This window comes from Alligator mississippiensis, chromosome 1 (assembly GCF_030867095.1).
Source record: "Alligator mississippiensis isolate rAllMis1 chromosome 1, rAllMis1, whole genome shotgun sequence".
Classification (NCBI taxonomy): domain Eukaryota; kingdom Metazoa; phylum Chordata; order Crocodylia; family Alligatoridae; genus Alligator; species Alligator mississippiensis.
Window position 1 is genome coordinate 196,586,811 of NC_081824.1, and position 22,862 is coordinate 196,609,672.

Consider the following 22,862-nt stretch of genomic DNA (forward strand, 5'->3'; position numbering starts at 1 on the left):
TTAGTGGTGTGTGTTAGCCAGCTCTCAGGTCAATAAACTATATTTCCTCAAAAAGGAAAGTTTTACAGAAAATGTCTCTTCAGTATTTTAAGTATCATGTTTAAGACATTTAAATCATTCTACTCTTCATTTTTCACTTAAGTCTCTTAAAATTGGTAATTATTAAGGGTCAATACAAGTAATCTTTTTTTATAAGAAGGCATTTGTGGAATACAATGCGAATTATATATGGCTGATTTTGCTAAACTCTAAAGAAGATATTTATATCAATTTAACTATGATAATGAATTACTACAAGCTTACAAGTATAAAACCAACAACTTGACTGCTTTTAGACTCCCAAACACCAAGAATGCAGAAGTTAGGTGCCATAACTTTAAGTATGCAAATACTTCCAGTGCAGTCAGTAGGATTAGTCTCATGCCCAAAAGTAAAGACTTGCAGGTAAGCATTTAACAGGGTCTATGATGTTATCTAGAGCTTATGCAATGAAACATGAGGGATTTTTGTATGGGTTTTCTTTTAATACAGAAACTCACCAGAGTGTCATTTAACTATTTCTTTATTTCATGTAGGTTGATTTTATTATTTTAAATATGTTAAATGACATGAAGTTTTAATTTGTACATTGGCTGGATTAAAGATAGAATATATGCTTAAACTTCAGTCAGGCCTCAGTGAAAGAGATGACATTTAAGTAACAGTATAACAACCAATTCATTAACATTAAATACCCCAAATGTACTACACATTCCACTCACCTGCCTACTGACTGGTCATAAATAGGGTCTGAAAACAGAGTGTAATGTATTGAGCAGATAAAACAAAGAGGTCAAACAGATTTAATCCTGGGACATTTGATTGTTTGGTACAAATCTGATGGGGTTTAACAGGCCAAAAAGAAACAAGCTGTCCATGAAAAGGAAACTGCACCATATTGCAAAATATACCCTAATACTTATTTCTAATTACAAAAAGGGGGGGGGGGGGGTGGGAATCACGAGAAAGTGCTAAAACCCGCACCTGGCACGTCAATACATGCCATTAATGTGACAGAATAAACTCCGATGCAATCTGACCTGGAGTAAACTAATCCTGATGTCACCATCTACACATGCATTTAAGCACAGTAATTTATTTCATCATTGGATAGTACCTGTGTCTGAGGGGATTATCTGATGGCACTGTAAATTAGTCTATACCAGCCCAATTGCCAGGCATGCATAGACAGTGATGCTTTACTGCGCAGTAAATTAGACCGGTATGCAGTAAAGCACACGTGTTGGCTGACATGTTCACTAAGAATTAATCTTAATAGAAGATCACTTGACTACTGGACTATTGATGTAGAAATGAAGTTTTTATACCTTAAACATAGTGAAAATTATAACTTTTCAATACGATATATTTTAAGCCAGTTCTTAAAATATTTTAATTTTAGAACTTGTCTGAATGCTGAAACTTTTTGTTTTCCATTAGTTTCTAGCAGGATTATTTTAACTTTTGCTTTGGAGAATCAAATTTTTTTGAGAAGTATTATTAAAATGGAAGGACCCACTAACAAAGTAGTCCTAATTCCCTGAGTGGAAATTCTGACAGTGAAAAAGTTTTTTTTGTTTTTTAGAGACATATTCACCAGCTTCACAAATCCACACAAGGAAATTCCCCAACCTCAGCTGGGGGGTGGGGGGGAGCACTACAAACCTTTTCGAGGCTCCAGGGCACCACAACCACAGCCAAAGGAAACTGCCCCACACCCCCATTTCTAGACCAGACAGGGGAGTGGCTGTGTAACAGGGTCTGACCCTGTTACTAGGGTTGTGAAGAGCCTGAGCAGCCCCAGACCCTGGAAGCATTCCCCATGCCCACTCCATATGTGGAGGGACTCAGAGGCTGATCAGGGACCGTTTTACTTTGATGAAAAAAAATCCCCAATGTTCCGATTTAAAAAAAGTAATCCAAAATCCATATTTTTCTGTGATCAAAATGAAACACTGCTAACACACACACATACACACACACATGCACGCAAACAGATCTATACATTAGCGGTGTTTCATTTTGATCACGGAAAAATGTAGATTTTGGGTTATATTTTTTAATCAAAAAATTGGGGGGGGAGGGGTAATCAGAGAAAACCTGGGATCCCTGCTGGTGATCCAAGTCCGGGAACACAGCAAGCCTCCCAAGCAAGGGAGCTAACCCAGGTGCAGGGAATGAAGAAGAGCTGGCCCATGCAAACTCTTATGGGGAGCGGGAGGGTGGAGATGAAAAGAATGCTTTGGGGCATTGGCAGAATAGGGCTGCCCTGAGCCTGAGGAATGTCTAGGTCAAGCAGCAGCCAGGAGGGGCTCTGAGCAAGTCTTCTCTTATTTGTTTGTACAAACTTCTCTTCAAAGCTTCTGAAAGAAAGAGATGAGGTGAGGTGGGGAACAAAGCCTGGGAAAAGCCTAGCAAGCCAGAGACTTAGAGCCAGAGAAAAGCTAAGTGGCAGTTTATTTGTTGAACTTTGTTTTGTTTTTCATTTCTTACAAACCCAGGGTAGTCTTGTGGTGCTATAGACCAACTCGGCTGCAACAGAGGGGAGGGCCCTGAACAGCGGGTCCTTAGCTAAAACCGGTGGTGAAAGCTAAAGTGGTTGGCTAGGGGTGCATGACCAAACATGCCTAGCTCTGCTCTGCCTGAAAGCTACATGTAACAGCATATAGGATGCAACAGGCAGGGGTGCTCCAGCCTGTTTATCTGCACTTTCCTGACGCAGCCATTTCCCAGTCCAGCCCCACATGCACCTCCTGGAAGCAGACGAGTGGAACAGTTTTATCTGGCTGTAGCAGTACCACACCACTCTTGAGAGAAGGGCAGGGGTATACTTGCCTGCATTAGATGTATCAGATAAACCTAATACAGACAGAAGAGACTCCTCCTGCTGCAGCTGTTCTTCAATGTACCCCTGCACATGCCTGCTGGGTCATGGGGTGCCACTAAATCAGAAAAGTTGTAGGGGAATGCTGTAAGCCTAAAAAGGGTGTGAAACCAATATCTAAATCATCATGAACCTGGAACATTCCTTAAATTCCTGGTTTGAAAAGTGAATATAAGTTTTAACACATTGAAAACATTTCTGTTGGAGAAGTCTGCATACAAAAAATATTTGTTAACTCTTTTTATATTATAATCAAATTTTCCTATGGACCACCACTAACTATCACCCTATAGAAAGATCATGTTAGTGATATTTTTTATTTTTTTTTAAATAATGGGGCATCAGGAAAATTTAAAATATTTTTTACTAGAAAAAGGAACCTTGTAGGCTGTACTTTATTAGTAGTAGTATTTTATGCCAACTGATTTTAGCAGAAATAGAAGTGTGAAGATTTTTTTTTTAATTGGCTTTAGGAAGATTTAATGATGTTAGGCAAAAGCTTACTAGACTATGCAAGTTATGAAGTACCAATACAATTTAAATCCAACTATGACATATGAAAACTAGCTTACACTTGCCTATTTCATCTACTAAAACAATGAATTTCAATGCCTTTAATATTTTAGCCCAATACATTTCAATTTTTTTTAAACTTTTGAAGCACATTCCCCTTCCTAAAAGTCTAATTCTGCATTTACATCAATATAGAATATTACAGTAGAAACTGGAGTGTAACATGCATGCTCCTTTTGATTTATTTGCACATAAAATACAAACATCTTATTAAGTGGGTTCAATGCATGAAATCATGAAAATCAGCTTCTCACCCTTTTCATACAGATAGTTCTGTACAGAATATTCAAACATTTGCCCAGTCTGGTTTTATATAATTGAAGCAGTGAGGTGCTCCTCATTCAGGATTGATAAAAAACAGATGCTAAAAATTAAAATGAACAAAATTTTGCCTTTTTTTTCTTTTAAAAACAACCCATTTAAAATTAAATCTAAAATTAGTAGAAAAGATGTTAAGGCACAAGCATGATAATTTCTTAAAACATTTAAATAAAAAATAAATACACTGAACCAATGAACCTCTATCAAAAAAACTGTGTTACCAGCTGGGTACTTTTCTACATAAAGAACAAATCAGGAAAGAGGTATCTAAATTTGAATTCCAGGTTTATCAACATGGCACAATAAGTTATAAACCTTTGGGGAACCCAGCAACTATACCACTGTGGGCAAGAAACTGGGAAAGTTATCGCAGGCATTCTAAACACCAATAACCAGAACTTACTAAAATGGCAAACCTGCTTTTGACAGCTAGTGTTCTTTTCTATGAGTCATAAAGAATATTGTCTTCATTTGGACTAAAACATTTAAAAGGTAGGAAATCAACTGGCAACTGAAAAAATAAGGAAGCTTGTCTTTCTCTTTAGCTCAGGAACATAAAAGAAAAGAAAGAGTGATGAGATGCATTACTTTTAAGACTGAAGGATGGACTGAGTAACTTAGGAGACAGTCTCATTTTCAAAGGTTTGGGCAAGTAGGAACTTAAATTCTAGTCACTTACGTTTAATGCATATTTAGAATTTTGATAATAGAAAGCTTATGTATTCAAAAATATAAGGTTGTTAATATTCACACTCAGCAGCATATAAAATGTATTTATTGAACTTAAGTGAATATTAAGATGTACAATTGTTTAAATAAATACATATTGTTATCATGTAACCTCTAAAGAGAGTCTGTATAAAATTCTATTTAGTAGTAAATATGTATGTTTTACCAATCATGTAAACGAGTAAAAATGCACCCTTTCTGGAAAAAAATGCAAGCATAAATGGATTTGAAATGATCATTTAAAATTCAAAGGTTTATATTTAGTGATTTAAAGCAATCCTTCATGTTCTGACTTTCCTTGGGACAATAGAATGAGGTCACTGTTAGGAAAAACTTTTCTCTATTTCCATTACTGTAAATATTAGTAACAAACTCCCACCAAGCTGTGGTACACATATTTCTTATCTCTTTGACACCTTTCAAATATTGGTTGCCTGCTATACATACCTCCTTCCCCTCAAAAGCTATTTAACCTTCAACCTTCCTCCAAAAGCACATCCTTTTCATTTTTTTCCTCTTCAGCAAATTCTTCAATTTGTCATCACTTTCCCTACTGAGATGCCCCCCTCCAACTATGTGCAGTATGTCATGAGGAAAAAGGAACTATTATCAAGTCTGTAATCGGAGATGCAATTGTGTGTGTACCTTTACTGACACAGCCCTATAATTTTTTACTGCCATAAAGCATTGAGCACTCTTCTAATTTACTATCTACTTTCACCTCAATGTTTTTCTTTCCACTACTTTTTTCCTCCCATTACCTCTATCAAAACAAAGATCCATGTTTTCTTCTGATTATTTTTCCTTCAGATTTATTTGCTTGCATTTTTATTTGTCAGATCTCATTTTGTTATTTTCAGATGTCAAATATGAATGCAAGCAAAGTTTTATTTGATGAAGAGAAAGAACATTTATTCAATCTGCCTACAGCAACCATACTTATATTGATTATTCAGTGAGGAAAGGAGTGCTTAGAAACCTTCTTTTAATTTGAAGTGCTGTAATATTATTGACTCTTCTAGGTTAATACATAACAGAAACTTTCCTGCGTAAAAAAACTCACTGTGAAGGACTGAATGATAGTTTTGATTTGTAAAATACATTAGTGGACCCACAAAACTGCTACGAAGCTGAACAAAATTATATTTCTGATGCCTTCGCCAGCAACAATTCTCCAGTGTTAAGTTTTCTCTTTAAACTATTCTTATTTCTGTTCTGAGGTTTACTAATAGTTTTTGCTAACAGTCAAGTAAATGTAATACATTTTTCTACAGTGGAGCTCCAAATTATGTCAAGCTCTGTCCCTAAGAGAGACAGTAGATAAGACAGTAGAGAACTCCCCCCGCCTTTTAAAAACAAAAAATAGGTACAGGCACCCAACACCTCTGGAAGTACATGCAAGCCGACTTTGTCATTTTGTTATTATGTATGTAGTAGGTAAGGACAAAATTTAAATTACAACATTAAGCAGTAATTTAGAGTTTGATAGCATATACTTTACTTCTGTACAAATGAATATCTTCAACAGAGAGCAGAAATATTGAGCGTATACAAACCAAATGAACCAGAATTATTTAAGAACTCATTAAAACAGTGCTATAAGAGTATTTTTAAACTATCTTAAAAACTTCATGGTATTCAGGAAGTATATATAGGAAGACAACTTGCAGAGCTCCTTCACACGAACATGGGTGTAAAGAGTTAATAAAAACTGAATATTGTTTTCATAAAGACTTTTCTGAAAAGCATTGAGACATTTTTATAGCCAGAAACAATTAGGGAATACTTGTTTCAGCATTTCTTCCAAACTGGAATGTGACTGTATATTTAAGATAAAATTGCAATATGAGCAGTCTGCTAAAAGCACTTTTTTTTTTGTTTGTGCATTTTGTTTGTCACCCAATGTCACACTAACAACTCTGCATCTCATTCTAAAGCACATTATACTGTGAGATAAGATGAAAAAGACAGTGTTTTGTTTCCCCTAGGGGGAAGTACTTCTGTTAAAAGCATCTTTTTATGATACCATTCTTTCTGAATTACCAATAACTCAAACCAAAGAATTAGATTCTGTACTCTAAAATTTAATATTTTTTCACTTCTTATTCATACCATATAGACATCCCCATGTGTAACAGGGGAAAGCATGCTAAATGCCTAAAGCCTACTTAAAAATCCAAAAGATTGAACATTCCTGTCCTTCAATCAGTATGCTGTCAGGTCAAGATCACTCATTCAGCAATGGAAGTTTTCCTGCCTTTTTTTACTGCTACAACTAAGCTCACATTTAAGCTTACCAGAATGCACAAATAAGAAGTTGATCAAAAGAAAGAGATTTAGTTTTTCAGCAGTGCTAACAAGGCAGTACAATGTAGGCTTAATTTTTTAAAAACTTCCAAGAGTCTCGGTTTCTTCAAGAGTATCAGTTCACTGAGGTACATTACCAGATATAGAGCAGCAAATTGAAAATCTTCCTGAAGCCAGGAGGAATCCAAAGAGTTAAATACCCAATTCAAACTTTATCACTCCACTTCCTATTCAGAAGTGAATTCTATATTTAAGCTAGTAGAACCATGGCACACTTAAAGAAGAATGGCAGTGAAAGCACTTCTGAATAAATTGTATAAGTATGTGATGATAAGAATCACATACCACCAGGTCTCCATTTGTATTAAAGCACTCCTCTACACCTGAAAACAGGATTTAAATGTAGATCTGTGAATTAGGGTTTGAATAGGAAACAAAAACATGGATCCAAAAGCTAACCTTTAACATCCTTCTTTTCCTGGTACGTAACAAGCAGTGGCCAGAAATAGTGACATCTGAGGGGCAAGCCATCTTCTTTCATGGTTTTCATTAGATCAATTGCCATACCTGAAACAATATATAAAGCAATTTGACTACAACGACAAAGCAATTTAAATCAATATTTAAAATAAGCAGACAAGAGTACCTGGTTTCTTGTTCTTCAAAGCACTCTTCAGTGTACTCTCAAAAGGAAATGAATGCATATTGGCTTCTTTTAACTCAGCACAAAACTGTTTCAGCTTGCTCGCGGGCTGGAAATAAATTAAAAAATAACATTTCTATAATAAGGTACGGGTAAAATATAGTGCTTATCAGATTCTAAACTTATTTTAGCAATTAAAAATCCTTTGGGTCTGTGAAACACTCATTACAAATAACAAAGAAAACTGCTTGTTGATTAACACTCCACATACTGTGCTGATTGGTATAAAAAAATATTTAAATGATCTTAGATTTATTTCATTGCTGCTATGTATATCGAGGCATAAAGATGTATAGCTTCCACATTTTCACACCTCCTTTAAGTTTAAAAACTATACAGCCTGCTAAAAAGGTAATAACATTCTGCATACCTTATTCAGAACTACACAATGTTTTAAGAAGCTGTCATAATGTCCTTCATTTCCAGATGATAATTTAGGACATGATTTCAAAATCTGGAAAGCTACATCTTCCAAGTCTTGAGTTACCAAGTTCAGACAAAGGTTCATGACATCTGGTAATTTAAAAGAAAGCTATTAATACTTTGGAATAAGCTATTTTGGAATTAAAGTATAAAATAGAAATAATACCAGAACATTAATAATTACAACGCATATCATCATGGTCCTTCATAAGAAGGTAAAATATGTTCTACAAATATTTTATGGTGTATAACTTTTCTGTATGGCTAAAGAATTAGATTTGAAACTATTACTTTTTTCTGAATAGTTTACACCACAATACAAGATTTTTCTTTCCTACAAAACAGCCAATAACATAAATAATCAAAGTACAATCATCTTCATAGTAGTCCAGAAGCATTCCACATTGTAACAAGTGTATTATAAATCTTTCAAATAGGTTAATGGAAAAAGGCTGATAAAGTATCAGCAGAAGTGTTGTTAAGTAGGTTTTAACATATCAAGATTCAAAATGGCCTTTAACTGTGCCTACAACTCTAAACCTCTATAACCTTTCTTCTCATTACATTCATGCATGTCTGCTATAATGGCAGACAAGGTTCCTTGGGTGAATCTGATCTCTTTTATTAGACCAACCCAAATGGTTGGAGAATAGTTATTAAGCGAGGTTTCGGGTTCAAAAACCCTTCGTCAGGCTAAGGAAGTTTCAGCAGTTGCTGTGTGCTCTTCCTGGATGGAATGAAAATACCTGTCTCATATGCAGACCAGACCAGCCGCTGGCTTCTTTACTTTTCATTCCATCCAGGAAGAGCACACACCAGCTGCTGAAACTTCCTTAGCCTGAGGAAGGGTTTTTGAACCCGAAACCTCGCTTAATAACTATTCTCCAACCATTTGGGTTGGTCTAATAAAAGAGATCAGATTCACCCAAGGAACCTTGTCTGCCTATGTCCTTAGACCAACACAGCTACAACCTACACCCGTCTGCTATAATGAAATTTACACAAAATGCTCTTTCCTGCTAGGGCAGGGGCAGGGAGGGAATCTCATATTTACTCCACAAACTTAAATTTGCACTAAACCTTAAGAAAGTGTAAAAGCTTATGAGGTATTACATTTATCAAAAACTTTTATACTACATTTTCAGACTAATAAAAATATTTTGGGTTAGAATAAGACACTAATTTGCAGCTGGGGTTAAAAAAAATATCATAAGACATTATTTTGCTTCAGTGATACAAAACAGAAAAAAAAACAACACATTTTTACTTGGATGCAAATCCTTTTTCTGTTGCAAAAAAATGATTATTCAATTTGTCAAATTGCTCCATAAAAAGTGCAGCTATGGTTACCAGATTCTAGAAACATGACCAAAAGCAGTACCTGGAAAGCATCTAGTGTCCAAATGCTTTATAATATTTTGGATATACTGGGAATATCCAGTCCTAGCAAGGCTTAAGATAACCTGCAACACGTGCTTGCCCACAGGACAGCGGTCTACCTTCTCAAACTGTTTCAGGAGCTGCAAGCAGAACCACAACCAAGCAAGATGTTTGTTAATAAAAAACTGCATTCAGATTCAAACACAACAGATTAAAAACCTAAGAGGTTTCTTTAAGCGTGTTGAAGTAACGTTTCCAACTTGTCCAGAGATTTCTAAACAAACATGGCCACAGATCATGCCTTGAACAGTCTAATAACTAGAAATGCAGACTAGGGGAAAGACAAAGGAAAACATAACCAACAGGATCTGCCACCCTTAGTCACAGTGGGTGCATCTACATGTGACATTAAGGAACTGTGATAAACTCCAGGGCAAACTCATGGTGCCTTAATGGCACATGTAGATGCTCAAACTGCTGCAGTCCAGGGCACGTGTGCAAACACTGCACACAGGACCACAGCAGTTTGAACTGGGGTGGAGTAGTCCTGGATTGGCCAGGGGTCGGGGGGGCGCGAGGGGGATCAGCCCCAGGATCCAGGAGGTAGTATCGGGCAGCAGAGGGGCTGGCTAGGGCACAACAGTGCCCCAGCATGTGGAGCCCTGTGGCTTGGCAGCAGGCAGGGGTCTGGTCCCCTGCTGCCTGAATGCAATGTATGCCCAGATTAGTATTTACACTTGCATTTAAGTGCAGTTATTTTTGCCACCATAAGATAGTACTGCCCCTGACATCTTATGGTGACAAAAATTAGTTTGCTGCAGTGTAATAGCATCACGCATGTAGACTATGACACTTTATACTGCAGCAAATTAGTCTACTGTGCAGTTAAGCGCATGTATAGATGCACCGAGTAACAGCTTATAATGGGAACAATATAATTTATTTCAAAAGATGTTATTTACAACACAAATTAAACTGAAAAAAGAACTGAAGAATCTGGCCTAAAAAGTAATGATATGTGTTATGGTTCGTCGGGGGGGGGGGGGGGGGGGGGGGGGGGGGGGGAATGGACGACAACACTTAAACTGCAAAACCAATTTGATTTCTCTCTCTCACCCCCACCCCCAACGTCAATATCTAGTCACAAAGCAAGTGGCCTTATTCTCTTCCACACAAACAAGGAGTTCTCATAAAATGAATACATGAAATATTTAAGTAAATAATGAAGAAGGAGCTACGTATGGGTGGGTCCCTGAGCTAGCATACAACTTCCTTCCTTAATGCACAAAAGTTTTTCTATTGGGCTCTTTAAAAAAAATTATACATCTATATCTATATACCTTAAAGCCAAAATTTCATTTATTTCAATGGTAGCGAGGACAAAGCCCTAAAAAGTTTCTTTTTCCTTTTATAGAGCTAAAGTAGAATACAATAATTTGCCTTTTTCATGAAATAATTACATTTGGTTACTGAATGAAATCCACAAATATTATTGATAATTTCCTCACAAGAGAAAGTTTTCAAGGTGTTAACATGTTATTAAATATGAAACGCTTTTAAAAGCAAAAGTTTAGATTCATTAAAAATATCATTATTAAGGCAAAAAAAATCTTAAATTACTGCTTACCAATCTACAATAAGTTTTAAGACACTAAATGTTATCTTGCATGTTTGAGAGAAAAGAAAAAGAATGCAAATACAAAATTAACCAAAAACAGGTTGTAAACCAGCAAACAGGTTATGAAATAGCTCATTTAAACCAGAATATGAGGAAAAGATTTACTAGGCATGAACAGTTAATACCTTTTCGATATTGATAATGTCACCCTTCTCAGCATATGCATTCAGTAATGCTAAGTAGATATTTGGACTAGGCTCAGCTCCTGCATCTCTTAAGACTGAAAGGATATTTTCTGCCTTCTCCATATCCCTATACATGTTTAAAAAGAAAATTTTCAGTGGTTTTAATTGCAATCAATCTATGTCATGTTAAACATAATTTTCTTTTTCCAATTTTTTACATAAATCAAAAGGGAAAAGTCTAAACTAAAAAGTGACCTTTACTTCTGATCATTAATAAAAACAGAAAATACAAATCATAATTAGAAGCACATTTAAGAGATAAGGCGTTTTAACCAAAGACATCAAAGTGCAAAATTTCCTGTATTCATGCAATTTAGGAAAGTCATGTATATTTTGAAGACTTGAAATACAACCATTTCAGTCAAGACCGAATCTGAAAAATAATCATCTATACACTATCAGCAACAGGCTGAATTTCAGGACAATCTGTTTCTCCTCTCATTGCTCCTGGTGCTGCATATTGCCAGAAAAGCAGATGTTCATGAAAACAGAGCCTTTCCAGGTATTCAATCAAATATGCACTCCACATTTTGTGTTATGTATATGTTTTAGTTTTATGTAATCACATCAGTTAATTATTCTACAAAGTAGGTAAAGGTGGATTAAAAAAAATCTCAGGTATGTTAACATTACCCGGCTCTTGCATGGCCTGTCACAAGACTACTGAATACTTCCTCAGTGATTGGGAATTCTTTCTTCTTCATAAACTCAAGGATCTTGCTGCAAAATATAAAGTAATAACTATAGTTATGTTTAAGTTAATGTTGCACTATTACTGTCCTGCACAATGAGTGCTATAGCATCAGACAAAACGCAGATAATTATCTGTGAGTGATCACCCTTTGGGATGTGGCACATCATGCTAATTATATGAGTAATTCTAGCACTTCTAAAATGTTACCTCAGTCATTTTGAAATATGCAGGCATCTTTGTAACATGTGTTACAGCTTACCTCTGTTTCTTCCCCCACCCTCTGAATTCAGCACAACTGATATTACATAAATCAGTTGGTAACAATCATGGGTAGTAAAAACAGCATACCCAGCAGCTTAGCATTTTTCCTACAAGGTAACCTATTTCTTCATAACCTAATATTCCTCCTTGCTGACCTTAGGAAAAACAAAACAATCTACTACTTTTACATTCTGAATAAACTGATACACCCCAGGGAATTACGCACAGAAAAACTCAAAATTATGCAAAATTAATTTTCTTTTTTTTTACAAATTAAACTAAATATAACACAATTTGAAACTTCTTGAGAAATATATGCAGGTACTTGTGTGTGTGTGGGTGGGTGTGGCTGGGGGGGTGGGTATCAGGTGTGTGTGTGTGTGTGTGTGTGTGTGTGTGTGTGTGGGTGGGTGGGGGGGGTTGTAAAGGTGTGGAGGGGTATGGGTGTGTGTGAGGGGGGTTGTGAAGGAGTAGGGGGGTATGAGTGGCTGTGGGCTCCCCCACCACATGCCCCTCACTGTGCATAGCTCCCGCTGCCACACCCCCCACCACCACAGCAGCCCTGCCACATGCACCCCCTCTGAGCACAGCCCCCACTGCCAGCATGCCCTTGGCATCCTCCTGGCCACAGCAGACAGTCGCCAGTGGTGCGCAGCTCTGGCAAATCCTGGGGGCTGCATGTGGTGGCACAGAGCCAGCCCAGTTCAGCCTGCTGGTGCACGCCTTCAGGGCAGACCGGGCTGGCTCTGTGCCAGCACGTGTGGCTCACAGCTCTGCAAGCAGGAACCATATGAAGCCCCAGGCACTCATTTGCAGCTGCATACTACCAGGGGTTCTGCCTGCCCCTGCCACGAGTGCCCCAATGGCTCGCCACCAGCTGCTCCTGCCAGTGGCCGGGGCTGTGCACCATGGGAGGGAGGTGGGGGAGATGGCCAGAAGGCCCACATGCATCTCCACCCCCACCCCACCTCCTGCAGGCAGGAGCTCCCCTTCTCACTCACCAGCTACATCCTGGAGAATTATGCGTTATTATGAGATTATGCACAGTCATATGTTTTATGTGCAAAATTACGCAGGTGCATAATTGCATAATCCCCTGGGGTGTAAACTGAACAGGACCTTCGCTTACCTAGCTTAGGTGTATGTTACATTGGCATCTAAGTGATTTCTGTTCAGTGCCTAACACATATCCAATTCCCTTAGCTCCAGTTACTAAAATTTTCTCACATAAGTTTAGGAACTAATGACAGGTGTTATAAGAAGCAAAAAGTTTCGTTACAAGGTCATTTCAATAAGTGCAAAGCAATACCTGGCACCTTCAATATCACCTTCATTGCAATAGGCAGCAATCAATCTTTCATATGTTACCTGTTGGGGGAACAGGGAAAAATGATCTTTTGTGGTCAATTTAAATAGTAGTACTAGACTGGGGAGGAGGTCTTAAAAGAATACTTACCTGACTGGGTTGCACATTAGCCCTCTCCATTCTGGTCAAAAAATCAGCTGGAGAAAATATATATTTGTTCTGAAGATAGACTTGCAGCAGAGCATTATAATGATCTACATCATACTTGGTACCTAAACAAGGTATTATAGCTAGTGATTAAAGAAATCAACTTGCTTTAAATTTCACAAGATAATATCTCTTCATGTTGGGTAAACAAAATCAGTTAATTTTTTGAACCAACTTTACTTTGCACCACATGACAAACTATATACAGTAAGATCATCTGTTTATCATGTTATTCTGTATTCCATAAATGAACTGCTAATTTTATTTTTTTTAAATAATAATGTGAATTTCCAAATACCCCGATAGCATTTGTAGATACCTATTCCGAAAGGCCAATAATCGATAACAAACTGCTAATTTAATGGTTATCAGCTAAGATTTTATCCCCATATAAAGCATGTTACAGGCAGTCCTTGAACTTACGACACAATTGGTTCCTGAAAACCATGTCTTACGTCGAAATGTTGCAACTCAGAGCCAATTTTCTCATAAGAAACAATGTTATAAATGGGGGATTGACTCCTGAACCAAGGCCTGATACCCTTTTTCACCAAAAATACCCCAGAATTTTGTACTCAATCAATTATAGATGAGTAATAGCTACATTAATGTATTTATATTAAACAGCAATCATATTGATTTGGAAGGACTTCTTTGAGGTGATTTTGCTGGACTTTTTGAAAGGCTCTTCGTTGGACTTTTGAAGGGTACTTGGCTGGAGTCTTCCCAGGAGTCTTGGCTGCAGGTTTTTGTGGAGTCTTGTCTGCTTTCTTAAAGAAAGTGTCCAAGGAAGTTTGGACAGATGTTCTCCAGGGAGATGAGAGATAAAGAGAACTTGTTCATTGGCGTGGTGTTGCATCGGATTAAGGGTTGTAAAGTCAAAACTGATGTCATAAAATTGAAAAAGGGTGTCAATTTCTATATGTTTTAAGTGCAAAACGTTGTAACTCGAAACGTTGCAAGTTGAGGACTACCTGTATTTTGTATTCTTTGTGTTAACACCTATCCATAAAAGAGTGCCATATACAAAGGTAACTTATTACAGGTTTCCCTTGCCAAGCATGGGGGTTAGGTTCCTGAAAGTTACCGTGGTTGGCAAAACCAGCAGGGCTAGGGGAGCAGGGGCTGTGGGCGGGAGGTGAGGAGCACTAGCAAGGCTGGGGGGGAGGGAAACGAGAGGCACGAGCAGGGCCGGGGAGTTGTGGGGGGTATATTCCAACTGTACCCCCCTGCCCCCCCCAAAGCATGGATAGTCAAAACTGTGGTTGGCAAAACCATGCCTGGCAAGGGAAACCTGTAACAGCTAACAATTAGCAATATAAGATTTAATCTCTACAATATTACAATACTTAACGAAAAAACTGCCATAACAACAAAAGCATCTGTATTAAGCAAAAAAGCCTCAAGTTTCTTGATGGCACCCCTAGGTGTCAGTATAACTCACAAAATAGTGAGCAAGTCCTGTCTCAGAAAACCTGGATAGTAAAGATAAGGTTAGGTTTCCCAGTGTTTGAAAAGAAAAAAAATCCCTGCAGTACAACTTACCTATTTAGCATTTAACATTACTAAAATGCATTCAACGCTTGTTTCAGAAAAAGGAAGCAGACCACCTTCAATAAGAGATACCTGCTTTATTTTTTTGATAACAAAAACAAGCATACCCAGTCTTTGTAGACCTTCCCACATCCTATGGGCTAGTTCTGTTCTTTCAGGCGCCTGCAACTCAGGCAACAAAGAGCCACAGCTTTGCAGCAGAAGCAAGATAAGGTTCTTATTTGCCAATCCTGAAACAAAAACAACACTACAGGTTCAATGCATATGAATCAAAACATTCCAATAAAAACATGCAAAAGTAACAGGTGCAACAAAAGCTCAAGTCTCTCTCTCTCTCTTGGCTGCTTGAGGAGAGAGAGAGAGAGAGAGAGAGAGAGAGAGAGAGAGAGAGAACACATCTTTTGTTCCTTGCTCTGTCCATTTAGAAGTCAAATAAAAAAAGTGACTTTTATTTTAATGCTGTGGTGGGGGTGGAGGGACAGCAGTTAAGCAGCTTGTGCCCTGCCCCCTGCCTCATCCCCGCCTCCCTCCATCCCCCAAATTACCCTTGATCTGGTACCAGCAGGCTCTGTCCTCACTTCAGGTTGGAATACTGATCATGGCCCCAGACAAGTCTGTACTTCAGGCTGGAGCAGGGATGGAACCTGCCAGCACCGAAGCAAGGATAGGTGCGGGGATGGAGGGAAGGGAAGGGGAGGGAAGGGAAGGGCCTGAGGGGGACAGGCCTCATAGTAAATGTGGAAAATAACCTCTTTTTAAATCTGAGTAACTACACTAATAAATAGTATACAAGGTGGTTAACAATTTTAAAAATGAAGACTCAGCCTTAAGTTTTTAAATCCTTATTTAAGTTGCTAAAAAATATTCAAGGAAGCTATATTTTGGTTTTGAAATAAATGTACCTACTTTTGAAAACCACGGTCATTAATATTTCAATAATGCCTGAAAATATGTTTTCTCTTCAGCAACTCTTATACACAGAGCTGGCTTCACCCCTTCTCTTACTTATCTGGAAAAATATCCACAATCACAGCTCATACTCTTACCTCCAGTTTGATAAAAAGGCCTAATGACTGAATAGACACACACACAAAAAGGTTATCTGCTAATCTCTAAAAACAACCATTTCAGTTCAGGGATAAGATGCAGAGATGGCTTAGAGAATCTTATGTTGAAACTGCCCATTCACTTGACTGACACAGAGGATTTCATTTTTGCAGTATCAATGTAGTCTTGCATCATCAGTAAATTCACTTTAACAGGGCAAAAAAAAACCCTCTAACATTACTGAGTTTGCCTTTCCATTTACTCAACTTGTTATGTCGTTGCTATGCTGTTGTTGGAACTACTATTAACCTCCAATTTCAGTTCATAAAGTGAAATGACTGAAGGTTAAGGCTGAAAAGTGAGGTTGCTGACAAAGAAAATGATCATACATTTGAATATTTTATCCCATACTAAGTTCTACCATTATGAACTCAGAAGAGAAAGATTAAAAGAAGGAAACCCTACATTTAAGTCAAATATATCTGCAACTAAAGAAGTTATTTATAAAAAAAAATGCAGCTAACTGAATCTGGAAACTAAAAGCCCAGACAGTGTTCTGTTGAAATAGATATGGAACTTTATCCCCTCCGTTAAACATTAAACAGGATGGGGGGAGGGGAGAGGGAAAAAAAAATTTAAAAAAATCAGGTTATAGCATGACACCAGCATTTGAAAATACATGCAAAATGCACAGACTCTGTACAATTCCCCACATGGTAATTTTCAGAACTGCACTGTACCTGAATCCCTAAAGTCTCACCAGAAATTATCTATCCAAAAGTCCACATACCTTACATTCCAAATTTTTCCTTCTAACTGAGATTAAAATTTGTTGAAGCATGGTTGAAGAATACTGGCAAGATAGTCTAGAACAGCAGACCAATGTCTTAATTTAAATAACCATTCACCAACCATTATAAACTGAGACAATCAGTACTTGTTTTTTCCCAACCATCAAAAATATCAAAATTTAAATCAATTTCTTGGTTCTTTGGTTTGACAAAAACACACAAGCCATTAATATTAGGGGTGCACCAAAAAAGATTTTTTGGGTCAATACCAATGGCCGATTATTGACCAGTTACATCAGCATCTGGCTGGTAAGTCTGTAGGGGGAAGGGAAGGGGAGGGGAGCAGATTGAGGCCCTGGCAGTAAAGGAGGGAGTGGAGTTGGGGAAGGCGCTGCACAGTCTGGGTGGGGCAGGGCCAGTGGCTCAGAGTCAGGGGGGGGATGTCTCCTACCACTACATGTAACCCCAGGGGAGGCATGGGGGGGCATGTGCCCCTCAGATCTGTGTTCAGGGCGAGGTCAGACTGGCACTGTGCGCTCAGGGCTGGAGACTGTGCCAGGCTCTTCCTAGTGGTGGGGGGCTGGGCTGGGGCAGGGTGGGCAGCAGGGGTGCTGGGAAGGGGGCTATGGGGAGGGGGCTAGAGCCACCCCAAAATTCACTGTAGCTACTCCCAAGCCCCCTCTAGTACCACCACCACTTGCCCCGCCCCAGTGCAGCTGCCAGGAGGTGTTTGGCACAGCCTTCAGCTCATCTGCACCAGCAGCCTGCCCTCGTCCTGTGCACAGATCTGGGAGGCACATGCGCCCATGCCTCCCCTGGGGTACATGCAGTGGTAGGAGCTGCCCACCCCCCATGAGCCACCTGCTCTGTCCTGCATCCTGCCCCTCCCCAGCTAGGCAGCACCTGCCCCAGCCCCAGCCTCGCACCCTCCATCACTGCAGGGCCTTAATCTGCCCCCTCCCCATGCTCTTTCCCTACCCCATGCCCCTTCCCCAGCACATATTTACTGGCCAGACACTACTCTCCAAGCTGCCTAGTTGCATTCCTGGCTGTGTACATGCTGCGGCTGCACACATGCACGCGGCATTTATCGGTGACATTATCAGCCACATCAGTCAAAAAATGCCGATTGCCAACATCAATTTCTCTTTTAATCAGTGCTGACACAATATGGACCGATGTACTTAATACTATATTTTACTCATATACAACACACACCTCTTCCTCACCCCAAGTCAGCCCTCCAAAATTGGAATGCATGCCTTAAGCAGAGACTCTGGGTACAGACAGAAGTGACAACTTTTGCCTGATATAGCCACAGAAGACAGTTTATAACTGTAACCAAACACAAGTGCATGGCTGCGGACAACTTCAAAAATGGCCAATCTGGTGAAAAGCTAACCCCTCACTGCATGAGGTATCAGGTAAAGACGTTTCAAAATGTAGCAACTTTTGTAATTTGCATCTGTGAAGCTCCCAGCCTGTTGCTGTTTTCAAAACAGGAGGGAGAAAAGGGAGCAGAGGGTGTTCAGCCTGGGGGTTTTCTAGTCCCCCCCTGCAGGGTGGGGTGGGTATATAGGAGCCCCCCTAAGATATCTTCAGCACCAGCTGGGGAGCCCCAAGAACAAGCTCCCTCTGCTGTCTTTTCCCCCCCTCCCATTTTGAAGAGCTCTGGCCATTGATGTGGGAACCTGGCTGCAGGCTCCCAGCAGGCAGCTAGATTCCCCTCTCCCCTGGAATAAACAGTGAACTTCTGTTTGGTCTGGGGTAAAGTTGTAACGCTTTGCAAAAATCATCCTCAGTTACAGCTGGGAGGTGCATTTCTGTCTGCACCCACTGATTTTTCTTTGTTGCAACTGAAGCCACCCTGCTTGGATATGAAGCCAAGATAGTTGCCACTTCTCCCTAAGGCTGCAAACAGCTGGTGCAGAGTCCAGTGTTAATCGTCTCACAACCACTGGTGAGGCAGTAGCTTTTGGCTGAAGAGCCACTGATGTGGGTAAGGATAAGCTAACTGCTGCATGCAGTTGGTAGTACCTTGATGAGATGCATTTTGTGGAAACAACACTTATTTATAGGAACTATTTACAGCAGGGGTAGGCAACATTTTTTGGCTGGAGTGCCAAAAAAAACACAGTGTCTACACTGGAAGGTGCCAGAGTGCCAGCATACCAGAAAAAAAAAGAGGGCAGGATGCACTGCATATTGCTACAGTTAATAATCATAAATGTTCCCTTTTAATGGTAAATACCAGATTTTCTAAAAATTGTAAACCTGGTGATAATAAATAAGACTTCTGATACTACCTTTGATCTTATGTATTAGTTTTGTGTGGGTCCCCCCACAATAGCCCCCCAGCCCTGCTTGTGCCCCTTGTCTCCCACCCAAAGCCCCTTCCCTCCAGCCTTGCTGGAGGGGGCCCCCAGCTGCCAGGGCTATGGGTCCAGACACCCAGGTCCACAGTTCCCTACCCCCCCAACAGAAGGCAGTGGCTGCTGCAGGAGGAGCAGAAGCCAGCTCCCCAACCCACTGCTGCTGCTTGTTGCATGCTTGGGCAGGTGGTGGGGTCAGCTTCTGACAGCAGCATGCACTCCCAGGGGGCACCTGCGCCCCCCAGATCTGTGTGAGGCTGGCAGTGGTGTGCCGAGCAAAATGGCCTCATGTGCCATGCTCTCCACGTGTGCTGGGGGTTGCTGACCCCTGATTTACAGTAAAGAAGTAACAGTCTTATTACTGCTCTTGGCAGGATCAGGGGTAAAGCCTTGTTATGGTCTTGCATGCCAGGAACTTCCTGCGGCCTCACCCAAACTGTTTCCTGAGATGCTACACCACTCAGACTCTAAGCCAAACAACTGCTCATGACTCTTAAAAAAATCTTTATTTCTACATTCTGCTTTCCAAAACCGAGGGGTGGGAGGGAGGGTGTGGTATGTGAGAAAATAAAACCATTAGTTTAGCATACAATGAAAAGCACCTTCACCTTTTCTACATGTATCGTGGAAGACCCATAGTAGAAGTCCTCTTCTGATTTGGCCAGTAAGACTGATAGCCGTATTCAGTTTTTCAAAGCCAGGGTTAAAACGTTGTTGGAACTCATCTGAAAATATTCCTTCTTGAAACTTCCCCTCCTGCTGATGTGCAACTGTGAAGAACCTTGCTTGGTAGATCAGATGCCTGCTAAACAAAAAACAGATATCATAACTGTCAGCCACAATTACCATCCAGCTTAAAAATGTTAATTCCTTTCTACTTCCCCCAGAAAAACAAAACAAAATCTCCACCCCCACAACCAAAAACGGATTCAATTAGAGGTGCTCTGATACATCGGTCCAATATTGGATCAGTACTGATATAAAGAAAACTGGTGGATTGGATATCAACCCAATGGGGCTGATAATTTGGTCGATAAATGCCTGTGCTGTGTGCAGCCGCAGCACAGCACTCAGGCAGAGAGGAGCAGAGCCCAGCAGCGTGGAAAGCTGCCTCCAGCTGGTAAATCCAATGTGGTGGAAGGGGGAGGGGAGGGAAGGGGCATTGGTGGGGGCAGATTAACACCCTCTGTTGTGAGGGAGGGGGCAGGGGCAGGCACTGCCCAGGAGGGGCAGGTGGGCAGGCCAGAGCCCTGGCTCATTGGGGAAGGGGGGGGGGAGGGCATGTGCCCCTGATTTGCATGGGGCTCTTCTTGGCAGGGGCTGGGCTCAGTGCAGGTGTCAGCAGCACTGGGAGGACGCTGCATCCACCCCAAATTTCACTGCCACTCCACTCCCAGTGCTGCCACCGTCAAATGCCCACTGCAGCTCTGGCTCTTCTTGGCATGTGGGTAGAGGTGGGGCGTTGAGCCAGGGCTGTGCCAGGCAGCTGGCAGTGGCGAATTTCAGTGAATGCAGCATCCTCTCAGTGCCACCAGCACCCACTCCAAGCCCAGCCCCTGCCAAGAAGAGTTCCGTGCAACCCCAACTGCAGTCCACCCCACCCCGTCCAGATACAGGGGGGAAGGGCGCACACATCTCCTCTGCCCACCCAGGGTACAAGCAGCAGCAGGAGCTGCCTCTCCCCACCCATGAGCCGCCACTTTGGCCCCCCCACCCTACTTGGGCATTGCCTAACCCTGTCCCCTCCTTCACCACGGGGGGCGCTGAGCTGTCTCCCCCCCCCCCCCCCGCACACTCCTTCTCACCCCCCCCCTTCAGCTACATCAGACTTATCAGCTGGACGCAGCTGTATCAGAAATTAGATCAGTATCAGCTGATATGCTTCCTTAAATATTGGCCATCAGTATTGGCCCCAAAAATCTCTATCAGTGCACCCCTAGATTCAATGCTTTAACTCAACGAGTCTCAACCTTTTTGAGGCATGCTTTGTTAAACTCAAAGTACACTTTGTAAACTGCCAGCTCATAGTCTTTACTCATTTTTTGACTACAGAAAAATAATAGAGCAATTCTGTCACAAAGAACTCAAAAAGACCTCATGAGGTCAAAATGTTTTTAACACTGTGGATTCCTGTTTGAAGTCTCTGGGTTTATCTTGTGAACTCATGTCCATAGCTAACTGTGCTAACATTGTGTGGCACCCCATAGCAGCCTTGAAAGAATCTCAAGACACCTTGCCACCCTGATTGAGAATCAATGTTTTAACTAAACTAATGATGCTGTTCAAGTCACTATATTTTTTCAAGAAGGGCCAAAAAAACCCATAATCACACTCATTGTATGGTTCTCATGCGCTCACATGAATATTTATCTGAAGCATTTAACTGAATTGATCGTAGTTCACCTTAACATACTGCTTCAGCATGGTTCTTATAATGTTTTGTGAAACAAAACGGATTTTGTGACAACAAACATTTTCAAAAGCACCCGAGTGACTTCACAACCAATGGCCCATTGTGGAAACTGGATTCCTTAGATCTTGAAGTTCTTGAAACTTTTAGGTTCTATCAAAAATGCCTCGTCGCCATTGTGGACACCTCTTCCTAAGAGCAGTGTGTCCACCAACTACAATACCTTTTAAAATCAGTATAGAAATACTAATATAGGGAGGGCTGAATAATTTAAATATTCATAATCCAGCAGGATCTTTTCCCACGTTATGGATTTGCAATATTAAACCCTTAGTCAAATATTAATTGATATAACCTTCTGTTATACAATACACAAATTGACTTTACAGATTTTTCTGTATTTATTGTCATATGACAAAAAACAGGGGAAAGGTGACAGCTATAAAGCACTCTTCATGAAAACTGTCAGAGAAATGTTAGAAACAAGAATAGAAGCTAAAGCCAGGGCACTTTATTAAAAAATATGTAATATTTTCAGTGTATGCTACAGGAGCATCACAAGATGCGGATACCACGACACTGTAGTTGGTAGCTGATCATTACGTATGCAACTTTTGAAGTTTGAGCTCATTCTTCTTGTACAAAATGGCCCGTATCTCCCTCCTATAGATCCCTACGTGAAGAAAGCATATAATGTCTCTTCAACCATACCTCTTCCCAGAGGTGTAACAGCAGAAGTGATTATGGAAGGTCTACATTTCAAACAATGCTCCCAGAGAATTCTTGAGATGTGAAAGCCATACATTTCTACCATGCCTGTAGGTAAGCCATGCTCCTCTTTCTGTATGAAAACTAATTTCACTCTGTCAGATGGGACAGCAAGTGAAATCCGAGAGACACTCCTTCTCTTTTATAGGCAAGAAAATCTGAACACATAAAAGAGGGGCAAGGGCAAGAAAATAAAAGGAGGGCATGCCCAGAGAATCTGCACCTTTTAA

The 22,862-nt window shown here is 40.3% G+C and overlaps 1 protein-coding gene across 5 annotated transcripts in view; it reads right to left on the reverse strand.

The window, feature by feature from the left end:
* LRPPRC (leucine rich pentatricopeptide repeat containing) overlaps positions 1-22,862 on the reverse strand; it is a 159,890-nt gene that overhangs the window by 126,312 nt on the left and 10,716 nt on the right. For 3 of the 5 annotated variants that reach the window (XM_019483263.2, XM_006274201.4, XM_014598073.3), the window contains exons 2-11: positions 20,063-20,259; positions 15,352-15,474; positions 13,634-13,755; positions 13,487-13,545; positions 11,856-11,942; positions 11,163-11,289; positions 9,361-9,499; positions 7,927-8,069; positions 7,500-7,605; positions 7,313-7,420 (exon numbers count right to left, since the gene is read on the reverse strand). In XM_019483263.2, coding sequence (XP_019338808.2) covers positions 7,313-7,420; positions 7,500-7,605; positions 7,927-8,069; positions 9,361-9,499; positions 11,163-11,289; positions 11,856-11,942; positions 13,487-13,545; positions 13,634-13,755; positions 15,352-15,474; positions 20,063-20,259 — 1,211 coding nt within the window. The remainder of the gene's footprint in view (positions 1-7,312; positions 7,421-7,499; positions 7,606-7,926; positions 8,070-9,360; positions 9,500-11,162; positions 11,290-11,855; positions 11,943-13,486; positions 13,546-13,633; positions 13,756-15,351; positions 15,475-20,062; positions 20,260-22,862) is intronic. The other 2 variants (XM_014598074.3, XM_019483264.2) reach the window with 2 other exon arrangements.